The sequence below is a fragment of the Myxine glutinosa genome, chromosome 7 (assembly GCF_964187855.1).
Source record: "Myxine glutinosa chromosome 7, kmMyxGlut1.1, whole genome shotgun sequence".
Lineage (NCBI taxonomy): Eukaryota > Metazoa > Chordata > Myxini > Myxiniformes > Myxinidae > Myxine > Myxine glutinosa.
The window spans coordinates 1,151,701-1,172,246 of record NC_136267.1 but is presented as its reverse complement, the minus strand read 5'-3'; the positions used below and the strand labels follow the sequence as shown (position 1 = coordinate 1,172,246).

At 47.1% G+C, this 20,546-nt stretch overlaps 2 protein-coding genes across 4 annotated transcripts in view; both read left to right on the top strand.

Annotated features, from left to right (window-relative positions):
- The window catches only part of LOC137430958 (Na(+)/H(+) exchange regulatory cofactor NHE-RF3), a 166,715-nt gene extending 159,029 nt beyond the window's left edge, over positions 1-7,686 (top strand). For both annotated transcript variants that reach the window (XM_078781237.1, XM_078781238.1), the window contains one exon: positions 7,051-7,686. The gene's annotated coding sequence lies outside the window, so the exon portion shown is untranslated. The remainder of the gene's footprint in view (positions 1-7,050) is intronic.
- Positions 7,687-8,897: 1,211 nt separating this feature from the next.
- The window catches only part of LOC137416698 (uncharacterized), a 74,395-nt gene continuing 62,746 nt past the window's right edge, over positions 8,898-20,546 (top strand). For both annotated transcript variants that reach the window (XR_013624000.1, XM_078781239.1), the window contains exons 1-2: positions 8,898-9,086; positions 9,309-9,366. Coding sequence is in view for 1 of the 2 variants with exons in the window: in XM_078781239.1 (XP_078637365.1) it covers positions 8,997-9,086; positions 9,309-9,366 (148 nt within the window). In the remaining variant the exon portion in view is untranslated. The remainder of the gene's footprint in view (positions 9,087-9,308; positions 9,367-20,546) is intronic.

Sequence of the window (20,546 nt, the reverse complement as noted above, 5' to 3'; positions counted from 1 at the left end):
AACTGGCATGGTGACAATTGAAACTAGAACGGGCACTCGGTAGAGCGCATACCTTCGCCGCAGCTACTGTTCTGTACTTGGCATGGGAGTGTAGGGAACAGAACACTGAACAGTTTGGTGCTGATTTCATGCAAATCGGATAAGAATTGACCGAGTTATGACAAAAAACGCACATTTTGCAAGGTCGTGACCCCCCTGACCTTTGACCCCCAACCGCTAACACGGGTAATGTCTTCACTGGGTCATGTCGTATATCACAAGATCGGGCATTGAATTCTGAACATTTTGGCATTAGTTGCATGCCAATTGGATAAAAATTGACCGCGCTATGGTAAAAATACGATTTTGACCTTTTCGTGACCTTGACCTTGACCTTTGACCCGATTGCTCCCAAAATCTAATCAAATGTGTCCCGTATAATAACCAATCATCCCACCAAATTTCATGCAATTCGGTTGAATACTTTTTGAGTTATGCGAATAACATACACACACACACAGACATACAAATAAATACACAGCGATCAAAACATAACCTTCCGCTTTTGCGAAGGTAATCACCACATATGAGGAAGAGAGAGTTGGGATGGGGAGATAGAAGTTGGTCCATATTATCAGACAGCGAGATGTAGATGGAGTCATCACTGTTTGGTGGACGGTACAACACACATAAGAACAAAAGGTGGGAGCGAAGGGGAAGCCGTAGCCAAAGGTATTCCTGGGGGTGAGGTGGAGAGAGGGCAGTGCAGGGCGAGTGAGGAAGAGAGTTTTTTTTATAAAGATAGCAACCCCACCTCCAGGACTAGGCTCAGGTCTATCATACCGGAGGAGGGAGTAACCTAGGAGAGATACCAAGGAATCAGAGAGGAAGGAGGAAAGTTTCTGTTAATCAGATCACGTCTGGTTTGTCATAAGCAACCTGTATGGAGAGATCAGTCAAGTTTGAGCGAAGGCCCCGGATGTTTGAGGTCCATACTGTTAAAGAAGAGGAAGGGGGAGCATCGGATACAGAACCGGGGGTGGGGAGCGGTAGGGTAAGATGTGGAAGAGGAGGAAGCGGTAGGTAGAGCTGTTGAAGGTGTGTCAGAGATTTCAGAATAGCTTGGAGAAAGGGAAGAATGGGGCGGACAAAAGGTTTGATGGTGATTGGGTGAGGCGCAGTGAGGTGTTATTTGAGGAGGGGGAAGAGTGAGGCAGAAGGTTGAGGGAGATGAAGGTGAAAGTTGGAAGGGGGAAGAAGCGGGGAGGACGCTTTGAGGAGGAGGGGTGAGAGGGGAGTCTAGGAGGGGAGGAGCGAGGGAGAGTCTCGGAGGGGAGGGGTGTGGGGGGAGTTTAGGAGGGAAGGGGAAAGGGGGGAGATTTGAAAGGGATGGGTGATGGGGAAGATTTGGAGGGGAGGGGTAAGGGGGGAGATTTGAAAGAGATGGGTGATGGGGATGATTTGAAGGGGAGGGGCAAGGGGGTAGATTTAGAGGGGAGGGGTGATGGGGAAGGTTTGGAGGGGAGGGGTGATGGGTACGTTTTGGAGGGAAAGGGTGATGGGGAAGATTTGGAGGGGAGGGGCAAGGGGGTAGATTTAGAGGGGAGGGGTGATGGGGAAGTTTTGGAGGGGAGGGGTGATGGGGAAGTTTTGGAGGGAAGGGGTGATGGGGAATATTTGGAGGGGAGGGGCAAGGGGCAAGATTTGAAAGGGATAGGTGATGGGGAAGATTTGGAGGGGAGGGGCAAGGGGGAATATTTGAAAGAGATGGGTGATGGGGGAAGATTTGGAGGGGAGGGGCAAGGGGGTAGATTTGGAGGGGAGGGGTGATGCGGAAGTTTTGAAGGGGAGGGGTGATGGGGAAGTTTTGGAGGGAAGGGGTGATGGGGAAGTTTTGGAGGGAAGGGGTGATGGGGAAGTTTTGGAGGGAAGGGGTGAGATTGGATTTTGAAAAGTGTAAGATTTATGGGAAACGAACATTTATTACAAAATGAGTTTCTTGAGACCGAGTCAAAAATACGTTTGAGGACGCTGAAGGATGGGTGGAGTGCAGGAGAGTTTAGGGAATGTATGAAAGAGGCACTGTAAGAGATGGAATTTTTTTTTGGAATGAATAGATTTGGTGAGCAAGTCGAAAGCATCCTTTTATAGAAGAAGAAGAAAAAGGTGTTATAATATACGACAGAATACAGTTCTTCAGGGGACAGTTTAAACATTTTTTAACAACGTGATCACGTGATCACGAACAACGTGGTCGAAGAACGAACGAACAAATAAGAACGAACAAACGGATAAGAACAGAGAAGGAAATATTTTTTTGGTTTTTTTGTTTTTGAGTTGAGATTTTAAAACAAGGAAGTATGGGGTGAAAAGACTGGGAAAAACAGAGACTGAAAGTAATTGCAGCGCAATCGAAGAACCGCTGAGACAAAAACAAAGCCTCAAGCCAAGGTCGGACACGGTAGCCGACTACACTAGGCCTCAGAATATGCGACACGAACTAACCGACGATTCTGTACACAGGTATGAAAAACCAACACCGAGAATCCTATTAAAGATAACCAATAGGTACACGCACCGAAAGAAAGATACTGTTTCGACAAAAACACAATTGTGAAAAAATTACTTAACTTCGAAAGCGTGCGCGCATGGACAGCTTTGAAGAGACGTGACCTCCAATCTTGCGCCAGTTTTAGGATTTTCATTTCAGCCAACTGAATTCAACCACCAACTATTTTTGAGGTTCAAAGTATGCTCTACTGAGTGCCATGCCACTTTGTTCTGTTTTGCCAAATGTCGCTCTATGAGTGATTTTTCATCTGTTACTTGGCAATTTTTTTAAATTTTATTTGCAAGTATGTTGCTCACTCCGGTTTGTGTGTGTGTGTGTGTGTGTGTGTGTGTGTGTGTGTGTGTGTGTGTGTGTGTGTGTGTGTGTGTGTGTGTGTGTGTTTGTCTGTCCGCTGACTTATACTTGCCTACAGGACACAATTTTAAAGCGATCTTCACAAAACTTTACCAAATGGTGGAGTTCGTGGTCCGTCAAAATCCTATATATTTTTGTGGTCAAAAGGCCAACAGGTCAACATAGGCCAAAGGTCAACCACTTTTTTCAAATTTCTAAAATCCTCAATTTTCATCCGATTGACTTGAAATTTGAAGACGATTTACATATCGGCGAACTGAATTCAACCACCAACTATTTTTGAGATTAGCTTAGGCCAAAAGGTCAACATAGGCCAAATTTCTAAAATTGTCAATTTTCTCAGATTAACTTAAACTTTGAAGACGATTTGCATATCAGGTCACTGAATTCCACCACAAATTATATTTGAGGTCAAAAGGATTCTCTACCGAGTGGCATTCTACTTTGTACTGTTTTGCCAATTGTCACTCCATGAGGGATTTTTCATTTGTTTGTCTGTTTATTTGTTTGTCTGTCTGTTTGTTTGTCCGTGCAGAATAAATATGATTTTCTCTGCAACCATTGGTCCGATTGAAAGGAAATTTCCACTTTGGTGCACCTCCACCAGTAGAATTTTTTAATGATATTTATGAAGTCATAGGTCACGTGGTACCGGTGCCATCTTGGAAAAACCGAAGAAAATTGGCACCTCTATCTCCCAAAGCACTGCATAGAAAAAATTGAGACATGGCTCATTGTAAAGAACTCTCCACGGGGAATAAAATATGTTAATGATGATGTCATAGGTGCCTCCATTATGACATCATAATTCGACAAGTACAAAACTTAATCTGATCAAGATGAAATTTCTTGAGCGTCATCTCGGGATAAATTAGTGGAGAAAAACAAAAAATGATGACGTCATTGGTCACGTGGTTTGGCCACCATCCTAGAAAAACCGAAAATATTTGTACCTCCATCTCCGAAACCACTCCATGGAAAATATTGAAACATGGCTCTTTAGTGCAGGAACCAGATATCCATTTTGTGAGTTCCGTTCACGCATCAGTGTATATACCTGAAACCTATATAGTTTGGTCGAGGGGTCCTATGGGCAGTAGATATGCCCAGTTTTAATTCTAGATAGGTGTGCATTACCGATTTATAAGCATTTTGCTGATTCATTTGTGTACACCATTTCCACCACTTACTGAATTTGGTATAACGTATCAACATGGCCAAATATACAGCATGGGTAGCTTTGTATGGTATCAAATTGACCGGAAAGACATACTGCACACATAGAGTACCACCATAAGGCCTTATCCTTGTTTCACCTCCTCAACCTTGGCCTCGTCTCGTCTCTCCGCTCCTGCCTGGCATGGCTCTGCGGTACTCCGCCGCAAGGCTCCTTCTGCTCAATACCCGCTCCACCCCATCATGCATCTCTGCCATCAAATCAAATGGACTCCTCCGACGACCCAGGTACATTCACCGTGGCTCCGGTCGTAAGTTTGTATATTTGCAATCGGGTCACTCCATCCCCGTCCTCTGGTCGGCTCAGCGCACTCTCACTCTTCGTCCCAGCGCACCTGGTCACAGCAACGCACACAATCGCACCTCCTGCCTACGAACCCTGGCTAAATCACCTGAATTCATCCCTGCTGTTCAAAACAACATCAAGCTAACCCTGTTCAACACCTGGTCCATCAACAACAAATGCCTCATCCTGAACGAATACATCCTGGATAACAAACTGGACTTTCTCTGTCTCACCGAAACCTGGCAACAACCTCTGGACTACTACACACTCAACATCACCACACCCAATGGATATTCCTACGTCAATAAACCACGCTCGGGGGGCCGAGGTGGTGGAATTGCCGTTATCCACCGTCAAGACATCAGGACCAGCCTCATCCCCATCGCCTCATCCTCATCATTTGAACACTTGGCTTTTAAACTCTCTGGTCGCACGCAGTCAGTCATGGCTGTTGTCTACCGCCCTCCCAAGCCACACCCATCATTCCTGTCTGACTTCTCCTACTTTCTGACCCAGCTATGTTCCCTCTCCCCCTCAATCCTCCTCCTTGGTGATTTCAATATCCACATGGACTCCACTGACTCCACAATAACCACTGACTTCACTGATTTACTCACCTGCTTTAACCTCACTCAACATGTCGACTTTCCTACCCATATCCGTGGTCACATTTTGGACCTTGTCTGCTCCACTGGATTAAATTTGCACCATCTCTCTGGCTCCGACCTCACCCTCTCTGACCACTTAGCTATCACTATGACCATCAACATCCCCACCCCAGCACCAAGGCATTATCGCACTATCAACTTCCGTAAGCTAAACGCTCTTTCACCTACCTCATTCTCATCCACCCTCTCTGAAAAAATGTCCACTTCTCCCTTCGTTGACCTCCACACCCCTTCCGACCTCACTGACTACTACAACCACACTCTCTCCTCCTGCCTTGACCAGCTTGCGCCTGTAAAAACCAAAACAGTTTCTTTCACCCATTCTGCTCCCTGGTTTACTCCTGAACTCCGCCTGATGAAAACTCGTGCTCGCCAACTTGAAAGACTCCGCAATAAAACAGGTCTCACAGTTCACTCCCAAGCCTACAAGGACCACCTACAACACTACAAAGATGCCCTCTCCCGCGCCCGCTCCGCCTACTACTCTCAAATTATCCACTCTGGCTCCGGAAACCCAAAAGCACTCTTCTCGACAATAAACAAACTCCTCCGCCCCCTGAACACCACCACCCAGTCATTCACAGTAGACAACTGCATCTCCTTCCTCTCTTTCTTCCAACGCAAAATTGACAACATCTACAACAGCTTGACCACCGCCGCACCCGCTCCCCCTCCAACCACCTGCCCCCCCTTGTCCTGCCATCCCCTGTCTCGGTTCTCCCCAATCTCCCCTACTGACCTCTCTGAACTCCTCATAGGAATGAAAACTGCCACCTGCACTCTTGACCCCATCCCCTCCAGCTTTGTCAAGGCCTCCCTCCCTGCTCTCTCTCCACTTATCATTGCAACAATAAACTACTCCCTGTCTACAGGCATCGTCCCACCTTCCCTCAAAATTGCTGCTGTTACCCCCATTCTAAAAAATCCCTGCTCTCTCTCCACTTATCATTGCAACAATAAACTACTCCCTGTCTACAGGCATCGTCCCACCTTCCCTCAAAATTGCTGCTGTTACCCCCATTCTAAAAAAAACCTGGTCTAAACCCTGACACCCTAAACAACTTCAGACCCATCTCCAACCTACCCTTTCTGTCAAAAGTTTTGGAACGCGCTGTAGCCACTCAACTCCAACATCACCTCTCTGCCAATAACCTGTATGAAACATTCCAATCCGGATTCCGCTCCAACCACAGTACTGAAACTGCTCTCCTCAAAATCACCAACGACCTTCTCCTCTCCTCTGACGCTGGCAACCTCAACATTCTCGTCCTCCTCGACCTCAGCGCTGCCTTTGACACCATCGATCACACCATCCTCCTCACCCGACTTGCATCCACCTTTAACGTTACCGGCACTGCCCTCTCTTGGATTAAATCATACCTCTCTGACAGACGCCAGTTCATCTCCATCAATAACTGCAAATCCCCCACTGCTCCCCTCCCCCAAGGTGTCCCCCAAGGTTCAGTTCTTGGCCCCCTCCTCTTCATCCTTTACCTGTCCCCCCTCGGTCACTTAATCCGCCATCATGGTCTCCAATTCCACTGCTTCGCCGATGACATCCAGCTTTTCATCTCCACCAAGTCCGTCTCCACCGACACCCACTCTATCCTGACAAACTGCATCACTGAAATAAAATCCTGGCTTCAAATCAACTTCCTCAAGCTTAACTGTGATACATCTGAAATAATCATCATTGGCCCAAAAACGCTCACAAAATCCATCCATAACTTTGCCCTCAACATCGACGGTATCCCAGTATCCACCTCCCCTCACATCCGGAATCTTGGCGTCATCTTTGACCAAACCCTCTCCTTCGACAAATACACTAAACAGATCATAAAGTCAGCCTTCTTTCACCTGAAAAACATTGCCCGTCTCAGCTCATCCCTCTCCTCCACGGCTGCAGAAACCCTCATCCACGCCTTCATCACCTCCCGTCTGGACTACTGCAATAGCCTCCTCTATGGTTCACCCTCAAAAATCACCAATAAACTCCAATACATTCAGAATCCGCTGCCCGTCTACTCACCCATTCCCGGACCCGTGACCACATCACCCACGTCCTTTACAAGCTTCACTGGCTCCCATCCCCCAGAGAATCCAGTACAAAATCCTCCTCTTGACATACAAAGCCCTCCATAACCTGGCCCCATCCTACCTGGCTGACCTCCTCTCCAGACACACTCCCACCCGCAACCTCCGCTCTGCTGGTACCAACCTCCTGACCCCCTCCATCCGGACCAAATTCAGATCGTGGGGGGACAGGGCCTTCTCCATCGCTGCTCCCACCCTCTGGAACTCACTACCTCACACCATCAGAGACTCCTCCTCACTCACCACATTCAAAACATCACTAAAGACCCACCTGTTCAACACTGCATTCAACATTCAACCCACAGCATTTAACCCCTGACTATCACTTCTCCTTCTCCCTCCTTTTGCTTTAAATCTTTCCCTATTGATTCTTGTCTTTTTGCAATTGTTGTTTTCATGTATTGTTATGCATTATGTTTTCCACTCTGTCAAAGCGCCTTTGGGCTTCTTGAAAAGCGCTATACAAAATAAATGAATTATTATTATTATTATTATTATTATTATTATTATTATTATCCTAGCTGTTCATTCTTCAAGCCACCAAAAACTTCAAAATTTTGTCAAAAATCCGTTTCAGTTTAGGTTCTAGTCCCCCATCATTTTGTTCATAACCCCAAAAGTATATGACCGATTTATATGTTTGATACACCAAAATCATCCCCATTTATTACCCTTCAAAATAAGATCACATAATCAAGAAATATAAACCATTAATAAACTCTCAGTGAAGCAAAACTAAGGCTACCCCCTTAATTTTGATGGAAACAAAAATGTCCAAAAATGTGTATTAATATTTATGTCGGTTGCTAACATTAAATTAGGAAGGATACTGGAGCTTGTCTGAATCATGAAAACAAGAAATAAACCAAAGAATTATTGCAATAATTAAACAAAACAGGTTGTTGTTGTTGCAGGCCATAAAATGACATTTAATACTCTCAAACAATCCTTATTTAACAAGTATGATTCGAAGGTGAGATACTTCCGCCCCGCCATAAGGAACAACTATGTTATAATAAACTGTTATAATGTAATTATAAGGCTTACATGGCTTTACAGTAGTAAAATTATTAATCTTGTAACTGTAAAGTATATTATGGAGCAAATTTAACACTCCTATACTAAACTGATATAATGTAACTAAAAGACTTACATAGCCTTACAATAGGTGTGTGCTGTGTGCCACGTGTTGGACCTATGAGTAGATCCTGCTTGATGTCATCAGTGGCCACATCGTTTGTGGAGATGCACACAAGGTCTTCTCCTTGACGATTGAATGGGTTGAACCGCCTGATTTGTTCCGCAAGCTTAATCACATCGGCCTCATCTCTTTTCATTCTCTGGGCGCTTCTGTCACCATGTGATTTGGACCCACTGCGTGTCATTCCCACCATCTGCCGAATGTCATGCGACAACCGTGCTCGATCGCTGAAAGTAATCATCCATCGATTCATTGCGCTCTGGATCCTTGTTATACCTACGAGTCCTCCCGCCACGTTACACTGCTTGTTTATATGCTCCAAAGCTTGGTCTGCAGCCATTTGGTTAAACGATTCAGTCGATTCTTTCACGACGAAGTTTCCCGCCATTAATTGTTCATACACGCGAGGTGCTGTCTGTTCCAACTGTAGCATGTCCAACAGGTAGATAATACCCCATCTTGAGTCATTTGCATGATCATAAATAGTCATGAGTGGCAACATATCTGAGAATGAAGATAGGTGAAGGGTCCAATCGCCTTCTCTGTCGGCTCTGATAAACAGGAGTAGAGTCTCAACCATCTCCAGATACTGCTTCCAGAACATAAATGTGGAATTATTCGCATTCTCTTCATAGAAGTCGTCCAGGTCCTTCAACAAATCATGAACATTATCAACGAATGCTCTCACTGCTTCAGGTGTGTTCTCATGGTCTTTATCTTTGAAGAGAGCAGCTATCGCAGTACAATGCTGATTAATATTTTCAATGCTGTCTTTCTCTTTTCTGTCATGCCAAGCTTTAAAGCTGTGAAATAGTGTTGTCCACATGGCTTCCGTTGTGAGTTTATGTGCACGGACAGCACGGTTCCACGATTTACCTTGCATCATTGTTTGTGCAACACATTCACTGTACACCCCAGATTCGATCCAGATGTCTGAAAGACCAGACTGAGCAAAGTGCCTCCGGAGAACACCCAGGTAATTCATTGCTGTGTGGAACGATCCAAGTCGTACTATGAAATCACTCAACTTCTCTGGATGAAGCCATACCAGCTCCTTTGCCTTATGATACAGTGCCTGATCCAATGTGATGACGGTTGTTGTTTGGCCCTGCTTTAGTGCAATTGTTTTGCTTCTCATTAGAAACGTCATTACAGTATCGAGGTCGTGCACTGGCGCTGGAATGATTGGAAGATAACTGACTGTAGTTACTTCTGCTGTGGATCTTGATAATGATTGATTGAAGCCGGTCCATGATGGCACGTTTTGAGTATCGCCAACTTCCAATCGACTCAGAACCCATAATAGATCAATCTTGCGGTATTCAGATGACCGAGAGGGTGGACATATCAGGCTATTCTGCGTTAAAGGCTGAGTGAAGCGCGGAGGAACGTGTTGTGCTGGAGCATCAGCAGATATTATACGATGGAATTCTGGAGGGACACTGCTGAGGGTTGTGCTTCTCCCAATGGTTGTATGCCCTTTGTTTAATATTGTAACGGATTTGAGAATCCTGTAATTTTTGTAAATAACACCCTCTGTAAATAGTAATTCTTGTAAATACCTCCGTTTTGTGTAAAGATCAAAGGTCGTCCCCTTAGTTAATCCATCGCATGCACGTAGAAAATCATATACCCTTCTAAATAGTTATTTCTTATTCTATGTCAGTATAAGGCTCTGTTTCCCATTAATTGACACTGCATTGCACCGAATCGAATAAGATAGATCCCCTTTTTCAAATTCCCCCAAAGCCTCCCTTTCCAACTGCATTTATTGCCAACTGCATTTGCCACTATTACGACGTGGTCAAGCCTTGGAGAAGAAGGGGGACGAGCTACATTACGGGCATGGCCCGCACCTCGTCACCAAGGGTGGAGCCCCGAACGACCAACCACAAATCGGTGGGTATGGCTTGGTAGGGCGTGATATATAACCCGCGGCGCGACGCCCCCACCAGAGACGATTGAGGGATCCAGATGAGCGAGAGAGCACGAAGAGTCTTTGTCAGGAAGGCGCTTGAGTTGGTGAAGAGAGATGTGCAACCTGCGGGAGTACGAGTGAGGGAGATGCTGTTTCCAACCAGCCTTGCCACGTCAAGCTCCGACGCGCTGCTGCGAACATCCCGGCGGTGTGGACCCGAGGGGGGAGAGTCGGCGGCTGCTCACTTCCGGCCCGGCCGTTCTCCTGCATCCAGCTGAACCTTCCTCCCCTTCCAGGCTTTCGTTCCTGCCCTCATTCATCCATTTGTGTACGTGAGTTTGTTTTGTGTGTCTTGTCCCTGGGAATAAGTTAAGCTTGTATAAGTAGAATTGCACTGTGTCTCCCTCTTCTGTAAATTGCTTTCGTTTTCTTTCCTCCTCCTTTGGTTTCTTTGATTGTGTAAATAGTAATTAGTAATAAATCCTGTTCTTCCTACCTTTGCCTTCTTTCCTTCACATCCGTTCGTTTTAGAGGTTTCCACATTGAACACCTGTGGCACGATTTGGCCAACGTTTAGCATCGGGTTTAGTTTTTGTTAATGGTTCGAACCGCGGGCTGCTAATCCGCTCGGCAAATAACATCTTGCCCGTGGTCTTGAACGAAGTTGCCCACCTGCCTTGTGGAGCGGGGTAGCTTCAGGATCGGAGACGGCCAGTGAAAATAAAAGGGGGATTAACCCCCCCCCCCACGAAGGGGGAGCGCCGTACTCCGTTTCCGCAACAATTGGTGTCGGGAGCGAGATTCGGACGTGAAGTGCGCTTAGCGCACTCAAAATTACGAGTGGCCAAAATTTTATTTAACACATCTAAATTTAAATCGTGCCATGGATGATCAAGGCGACCGGATGCCGGTGGGTGAATTAGAAGTGGGGGTAGAGTCGACCCAGGACCCCAGGGAAATGTATATGGGGGAGAGGGAGGAGGAGAGCAATGAGGATGTGGTAGCGGAGGTTTCAGGCACACGAGATGGCGGCGCCTCACATGAGGTGGGAGGCGCACAAAATGGCGGCTGGCACGCGGTTGCGGCAGCCACGCCCGCAGCACCGGTGGATTTGAACCTTTTTATGCTGCAAATGGAGGCCCTTATGGCCAAGATGGGTGAGCAAATGGAAAAAAAAATGGATGCTCGGAGCGATAAGATGGGTGAGCAATTGGGGGCAATGAGGGACGAAGCGAGGGGTACCAGTGAGCAATTGAGAGACGGGTTAAGTAATATGGGAAATCAATTTGGGGGATTAGAAAACCAAATCGGGGAATTGAGAAATGATATGGGAAGCCAAATCGGAGGGCTCAAAGGTAAATTGGGGGGCCAACTGGAGGACATGGGCAATCAAATTGGGGAAATGAAGGAGGGGTTAACAGGGTTGGAAAATAGAATGGCTGCCCAGGAGAACCAGATGGAAGGGGTGAAGAATGGGTTAGAGGGGTTAGAAAACACCATGGAAGGCAAATTGAGGGAAATAGGGGAGCAATCCGCCCGGGAAATTAAACAGATGGGAGATCAGATAGAGGAGGTGAAAATCGGGTTGGAAACTAAATTGGATGCCCAGAGGAATGATTTGGAACAGATGAGGGCAGCATCTACCAAAGAGATGGGAGAAATGGGGGAGGAGATCAGACGAGGTGTGGGTGAGGAGGTCGCGGGGGTACACGAGGAGGTAAAGCGGGGTGAGGAGCGTATGGAGAAAGAGGTGAGAAATAGTACGGCTAGGTTACAGGGGGGCATATAAGATCTGACGAGGGGAGTAGAGCAGCTGACGGTGGGACAAAAGGAATTAGGGGAGCAAGTGGAGAAGAACACTGCGGTAATCGGGGGGTTGAAGGCGACACAGAAGGAGAAAAAAAAGGAACTCATAGTGACAAAGAGGGAATGTCAGATGGTACATGAGGGGTTGACAAAGAGGTTGGACGAGGTGACAGAGGCAATGGAGACGAAAGAACGGGAAGTAAGGACGCACATAGAAACGACCAAGGTGGCATTAGAGGAAGAAATTGAGGGGGCGCACCGGGAAATAAAAGAGGTGAAACAAAAATTCAGAGGAAGTGGAAGAGGGGGTGAGTGAAATTAAGAAGAGACGGAGGGAAACTCAGAGGGAGATAAAGGAGGAAGTGATGGATTATGTACAAGGTCTGTGCTCAAATCGTGATGATGTGCTTACTGACCAAATTAAAAGTTTGCAGGTGGCGGAGGAGGAGCGAAGACGAGGTGCCGAGGTGAGTGGCGATATACTCGGAAATGTATATGGTGTGAGCGGAGATTCAGTCAGCTTGGGTGTTGGTTTGGACCCGGGCATTCGTGAGAGGCCGATGATGAGGTGTGTGACAGGTGCAGAGTGTGTGGAAGGAGGAGGTGTGAAAGGAGGTCCGACTATGGGAAGTGCGGAAGGTATTTGTGAGCCAGGGTGTGCGGCGGTGATCGGGTGTGTGCAAGAATGCACCCCCATGAGTGGTACGGAGTATGTACCGGGAGAGAGTGCGCAAGAAGGTGAGAAAGGTGTGGAACGGAGGTGTGTGTGAGGAAAGAGTGTGCGCCGAGGAGAGAGTGTGCTGTCGAGAGTGAGTTGGTCGTGGCGCAGGTGTGGGGGGGCACATTGAAGCGCGTGATGGGGAGTGTTACAGGGGATGTAATGAAAGAGTGCACACCTGTGGTGAGTGTTACGGAGGGCGTAACGGGAGAGTGTGCACAAGAGGATACGTGAGAAAGGTGTGTAACAGAGGAGTGCATGATTACAGAGTGCGCTGTCGAGAGTAAGGGTGAATGCGTGACCGAGTGTGGTGGTGAGAGTGACGAAAGTGACACGGAGCACGAGTTGGTTGTAGCAGGTGAGAGAGGATGCACACCTGGAATGGAAGGATGCACACCTGGAATGGTTGAGTGCATGTGGGAATGCACACTTGAGTTGGTAGTGAAGCACGTGATTGGGTGTGCGGAGGAGTGCACACCTGTGGTTGTCACAGAGGATGTGACCGAGGAGTGGGCGCGAAGAGGTGTGTTGGTGAGGTGTGCGAACGACGAGTGTGTGCCAAGGTGTGCAGTGATCAGGTGTGTTGCGAAGTCGGTGAGCGGAATGAGTGTACCTGGGTGTTGTGTAGGAGAAGGTACAATAACGAAGTGTATGGAGACACCTGGATGTGTGAATAAGGAACGGAACGCGTGGTGTGAGCCTGCAGGTGAAGCATCGACGTTAACCGGGTTAGCAGTTAGACCGACGGTTAACCGAAGCGAGCCCTCGGTTCGTGCCGGGCTTTGGATGCTGCGGGAACCAGCGGGGATCGTAACCATGGCGGTTTCCAAGGAACCGCCGTGCGCGATCCGTGCCGGGCCTCGCTCTGAGCGGGCGGGCCAGTTCGAGGGCGGGTAGGAAGGGTCGGCACGGCGACCCCTTGTGGTTGCGGCGTTCCGGCCGGGCGAGATCGGGCCATCGGGCGGGAGACCAAAAGGCTCCGCGCCGAGGTGGACCTTGGGATCTCGACCCGAGCAACCCCCCTCCCTTGAACCGACGGACGGATCCAACTGCAGGAAACGAACCACCCGCATTCATAGCTCGGCTTTGCGAAGCCGGGCTTTGAGAATGAATTGACGCACCGAGAGGCTCAAGTGAGTAGACGTGTGAGGGTGATAGCAGTTGTGAATTTGAAAAGCAAAATTGATGATTGGTAAACTGATTGGCAGATGATTGGCAAATTTTTGATTGGCTGTAATTTGATGGGCAATATTGATAGTGGGAGATACCCGATGTGATGGGATGGCAACTCTGTCATCTCTCACATACGGGGCACATGAGCACTAGCTATGGGGTTATGGCAGTGAAAACTAGCCCGGGAAGGTTAGGATAAAATGATAGGGATCTAGAGAAGATTGACCATAGGTAACTGGAGATTTAAGTAGCGACATTATACCTGTAGTGGGGACGTGGAGAGTAGGGTAGTTGGATTATAATGACGAGGGAGCGCAATAATGTAAGGGGCGACGGGGAAGCGCGAGTTTCAGAGGAGTAGTTAGATCAGATGATGCTGTGTGTGTGTGTAAAAGTGTATTCAGTAGCGTATTGTGAAAAGTGTGGGTGAGTGTATTGTATTGACCGAATGGTCCTGGAGGAAGGAGGGTGCAGGAGGCACCAGGTGTGATTGCACAGGTGTGCAAATACAGGTATGGAGCATGGTTGTATGGAATAAATGGTCTGGAATATATGGAGTATGGAATGGATGGTGTGGAGTGAGTATGGTGAAAACTGTGGAGTGGAGTGGATGGTGCGAAGGGAGTGTATGGGGAGGATGGACCCCATCACGAATACCCGGGGTGGGTAGTTTAAGAGTTAGGTAGAGGGTATAGGTAAATTGTGGTTGGATATTGGCATCTGTGGTGCGTGTGGAAGAATGGTGTTCGGATGGGTGCATTAGTGACGTGGAAATGGCTGGGCGTGTGGCCTGTTAGTGTGTGTAGTTAAATGGGCACTCCGCCACTGTTAGGATGTCGGCCAGGTGAGGCCGCAGGTGGGCTCTGGGAGCCGTTAGAGTTGTGGATGGGGCCCGAGGATCCGGAGGACGGACCCGGGTAGCCCAGTGCCAGAGAGGTCACCGAGTGGGGAGAGCGCCAGAGGGCCTTCCCCAGTTAGATAGGTTAGGTAAGGAGCAGGTAAGCTCGGAGGCAACTGCAGTGGTGGAGGTGTGCAGGTGGGTAGACCTGCTGGGAGAGCCACACGACCCAGTCCTGAAATTGTGCAAAGGCACAGGGAGTCGAACCCGGGTAGTGAGACCCCAAATTGATGAAGCACCACAGTTTGGTCAATGGGAATTTGGTTCTTAATACCGCATAGAGAGTAAGATGGCCAATGGTTTGGCAGGGAAAGACCCCAGTCGTGTAAAGAGTGTTAATGTCATTTAGGAAGTAGTTAGGATTGAAATCTCCTCGCACCATCTACATCCACTCACCTGGGGTGACAGAACTCCACACCGTGCCATGGTTTGTTATTTTATTATTTTGGTGCAGATATTTTGGAAATGTGAGACGCATCACGATGTGGGTGTGACATTGTGCTGATGCTCCATCTCTCCCTCCTTATGAGGATTGATGATGAATTGGTGATGGCAAATTTAGACAATAGGATTGTGACGAATTTGGTATTAGGGGAGATATGGGGAAGACGTGACGGTAGAGACGAATTGTAAATTGTTGTAAATATGCGTAAGGGCAAGGGTGGAGTAAGTGACAGGGGGGGGGGGGGGGCTGGATGACGTACGGTAGGGACGAGCTTTTCTCCGCTCAGTCTCCAGGCGCACCTCACTCTGCATTGCCTTCATTGATGTGTACCCTTGTGACCTTACCCCTCACTCACCTGTCTTCTCTGTCTTCCTTCCCCAACCCGAGGATCGTGCTCTCTGGGCACTGAGGGGAGCGTGCGGGAGGCCGCGTCGGTGTGCCCGAATCCCCGCAACTAGCTGCCTGCATCGATGCACCACTTTATGGACCACATGTCTGTGGCCAGGCACCACTCATGGACCCCACGGGTTGGGGCATGGCCCCCCCGCTGGGACTGGCCACGATGGCCCAAGATCTTGCTTGCGGACCCGGTGAGATGGCACCAAGCCCACAGGTGAACCACCCATAGTCGGCCCCTGTGGGCCATAAATAAAAACAGTGGACACGGTTGTGCTTTTGTTTTATTATCCACCAAATAGGCCGCAACCAGGAAGAACATGAAGAATGACAACATCTGGAAGAACATCGGCCAGCAGAGGGAGCCGAAGAGCAAGACCACCAACAGTGTGTTTGTTTTATGGAACTGAGGTGATGGTGCTTTGGTGTTTTGGTGCTCTTTATTGGTGCTGGTGCGTCGATGCAGTGCATGCTGTCTCCTCCCCTCCCACAGGATTTTCTTTTTGTTTCCCCCAAAGGAAATCGCATGTCCTGGGTTGCAGTGAAAATACAATTAGCGTCACTTGTAAATAATGCTCCCCACCGTTTTTTTTTTTTTTTTTTTTTTTTTTTTTTTTTTGTATACAAGATCGAGGCTCGTGAAAGAGCGAACATTAATCACACAGAAAGACAAACCGACACATAAAACATATAACATAGGGAGCGGTAGACAAGATGGGGAGAGAGGGGGAAGGACACAAACACAACATTTGAGAGCAGGGACCGAGAGACGTGGAGACATCGAGAGATCTGAGAGAGGGCGAGGGCTTTGGGGGGGGGGGGGGGGCGTGGGAAGGGGGCAGTGGGAGAGGTATAAAACATATGGACACTGCCAGGACTTCCAGGAAAGAAGTTGGAATTTCAAACAAGGTGGATCTGGGGTGAATTAGCGGGGGTAGAAAAGATCAAGGTTTTGGATAAGAAGATAAGAGATGGTGGTGAACAGCTGTTTTAAAGACCTGGAGGGAGGAGTGGGATTGAAGGGAGTGAGGGAGTTTGTTCCAGAGGCGGGAGAAAAGAGGATTGAAAGAGTGAAGGTGAGCGGAGAGCCGAGATTTCGGCAGTTTAACCATCAGAGGGTTGCTGGCAGATCTTGTGCGACCTGTAGGAATATTTGGGGGACAGAGCACAGAGAGAGCTGGGGGTGCAAGGCCGGAGAGGAGTCGGGAGAAGACAGAAAGACCACCTACCTGCCTGCGGTGAGTGAGTGAAAGGCCCTCAGAGATAGCTTCATCGCGGGAGATTCCAATAATTCTGAAAGCTTTGGTTTCAACAGCGTGAAGCCGAGCTAGGTGTGAGGCAGGAGCACCGGCCCATAGGGGAGAACAGTATTCCATTGAGCTGCGGATGAAAGCCTTGTATGTGGTGAGGAGCTCAGATGTGCCGAGGAAGGACTTCGCACGACGGAGGATGCCCAGTCGGCGACTGGCTTTGGAGGCCAGCTTGGAAATGTGGTTTTCCCAAGAAGGATGCGGCAGGGATTTTCGAAGCTCCACACGGTCTCCACGTTTTTCGAAGTTAAGTCTGTTCACAATTGTATTTTGTCGAAACTGTATTTATCTTTCGGTGTGTGAAGTTATTGTGTGCAACTTCGGTTGTTTCTCGGTGTTTATCTTGCATAAATTGATCGTCTGTTTGCCGTGTCGCGAGCAAGGCCTTGTACAGTGTGCACTGTACAACCTTGAGGCTTTGTTATCTTGCCAAAACGAAGTTTTTGCAAGATGTATTAGTCAGCTTGTATGTTTGTTTTTTATCTTGCCAAAACGAAGTTTTTGCAAGATGTATTAGTCAGCTTGTATGTTTGTTTTTTATCTTGCCAAAACGAAGTTTTTGCAAGATGTATTAGTCAGCTTGTATGTTTGTTTGTTTTTTTGTTTTTTTGTTTTTTTGTTTGTGGTTAATCATTTTTAGATCACTCTGTAGACCACAGTTATTATTGGAAACTCCTGTAACTTCGCATATCAGAGTCCTATAGAGATACCCTTCAGCACACAAAATTTTGAAGGTCAAGGTCAAAGGTCAAGGTCACTTTGTGGTCAATCATGGAGGTCGACGAAACCCTTATTTTTTGAGTAACTTTCATCGGATCGTCTCCAAACTTCATGGGAATCTAGTATATGGTCCGGCGCTCAGCTGATTAGTTTTTGGTGGCGATCGGCCTTGACCTTCATGGTTAGCGCTGGAGGTCGAAAATTATTGACCCCAAGGTCAAATGTTGAAACCCTTATTTTTTGAGTAACTTTGATCGGATCGTCTCCAAACTTCATGGGAATCTAGTATATGGTCCGGCGCTCAGCTGATTAGTTTTTGGTGGCGATCGGCCTTGACCTTCATGGTTAGCGCTGGAGGTCGAAAATTATTGACCCCAAGGTCAAATGTTGAAATCGTAGGTACCATATCTTCGCATATCTTCGCATGTAACTTCGCATATCAGAGTCCTATAGAGATACCCTTCAGCACACAAAATTTTGAAGGTCAAGGTCAAAGGTCAAGGTCACTTTGTGGTCAATCATGGAGGTCGACGAAACCCTTATTTTTTGAGTAACTTTGATCGGATCGTCTCCAACCTTCATGGGAATCTAGTATATGGTCCGGCGCTCAGCTGATTAGTTTTTGGTGGCGATCGGCCTTGACCTTCATGGTTAGCGCTGGAGGTCGAAAATTATTGACCCCAAGGTCAAATGTTGAAACCCTTATTTTTTGAGTAACTTTGATCGGATCGTCTCCAAACTTCATGGGAATCTAGTATATGGTCCGGCGCTCAGCTGATTAGTTTTTGGTGGCGATCGGCCTTGACCTTCATGGTTAGCGCTGGAGGTCGAAAATTATTGACCCCAAGGTCAAATGTTGAAATCGTAGGTACCATATCTTCGCATATCTTCGCATGTAACTTCGCATATCAGAGTCCTATAGAGATACCCTTCAGCACACAAAATTTTGAAGGTCAAGGTCAAAGGTCAAGGTCACTTTGTGGTCAATCATGGAGGTCGACGAAACCCTTATTTTTTGAGTAACTTTGATCGGATCGTCTCCAAACTTCATGGGAATCTAGTATATGGTCCGGCGCTCAGCTGATTAGTTTTTGGTGGCGATCGGCCTTGACCTTCATGGTTAGCGCTGGAGGTCGAAAATTATTGACCCCAAGGTCAAATGTTGAAATCCTTATTTTTTGAGTAACTTTGATCGGATCGTCTCCAAACTTCATGGGAATCTAGTATATGGTCCGGCGCTCAGCTGATTAGTTTTTGGTGGCGATCGGCCTTGACCTTCATGGTTAGCGCTGGAGGTCGAAAATTATTGACCCCAAGGTCAAATTTTGAAATCGTAGGTACCATATCGAGTAATACCTCATATGAATGCCCTTGATGAGTGCTTCCCAGATCTGTAAACAGTTTGACGCTATGACGTCATTTGATGACGTCATGACGAAAAAACGGAATTTTCATGAAACAATTATTTCCTCAGTTCTCATCAAAATCTTTCAATATTTCATGTGCGTTGGTCATGAAGACATACTATTCACCATACGAAATTATTAAGGTCAAGGTCAAAGGTCAAGGTCACTTTGCGGTCAATCATGGAGGTCAACGAAACCCTGGCAAGATACGGTTCACCCTGTGGGTGATGTTTTATTTTGTTTGTTTTTTTGTTTTTTTGTTTGTGGTTAATCATTTTTTTTCACGTTTAGATCACTCTGTAGACCACAGTTATTATTGGAAACTCCTGTAACTTCGCATATCAGAGTCCTATAGAGATACCCTTCAGCACACAAAATTTTGAAGGTCAAGGTCAAAGGTCAAGGTCACTTTGTGGTCAATCATGGAGGTCGACGAAACCCTTATTTTTTGAGTAACTTTGATCGGATCGTCTCCAAACTTCATGGGAATCTAGTATATGGTCCGGCGCTCAGCTGATTAGTTTTTGGTGGCGATCGGCCTTGACCTTCATGGTTAGCGCTGGAGGTCGAAAATTATTGACCCCAAGGTCAAATGTTGAAACCCTTATTTTTTGAGTAACTTTGATCGGATCGTCTCCAAACTTCATGGGAATCTAGTATATGGTCCGGCGCTCAGCTGATTAGTTTTTGGTGGCGATCGGCCTTGACCTTCATGGTTAGCGCTGGAGGTCGAAAATTATTGACCCCAAGGTCAAATGTTGAAATCGTAGGTACCATATCTTCGCATATCTTCGCATGTAACTTCGCATATCAGAGTCCTATAGAGATACCCTTCAGCACACAAAATTTTGAAGGTCAAGGTCAAAGGTCAAGGTCACTTTGTGGTCAATCATGGAGGTCGACGAAACCCTTATTTTTTGAGTAACTTTGATCGGATCGTCTCCAAACTTCATGGGAATCTAGTATATGGTCCGGCGCTCAGCTGATTAGTTTTTGGTGGCGATCGGCCTTGACCTTCATGGTTAGCGCTGGAGGTCGAAAATTATTGACCCCAAGGTCAAATGTTGAAATCCTTATTATCTTGCCAAAACGAAGTTTTTGCAAGATGTATTAGTCAGCTTGTATGTTTGTTTTTTGTTTGTTTTTTTGTTTTTTTGTTTTTTTGTTTGTGGTTAATCATTTTTTTTCACGTTTAGATCACTCTGTAGACCACAGTTATTATTGGAAACTCCTGTAACTTCGCATATCAGAGTCCTATAGAGATACCCTTCAGCACACAAAATTTTGAAGGTCAAGGTCAAAGGTCAAGGTCACTTTGTGGTCAATCATGGAGGTCGACGAAACCCTTATTTTTTGAGTAACTTTG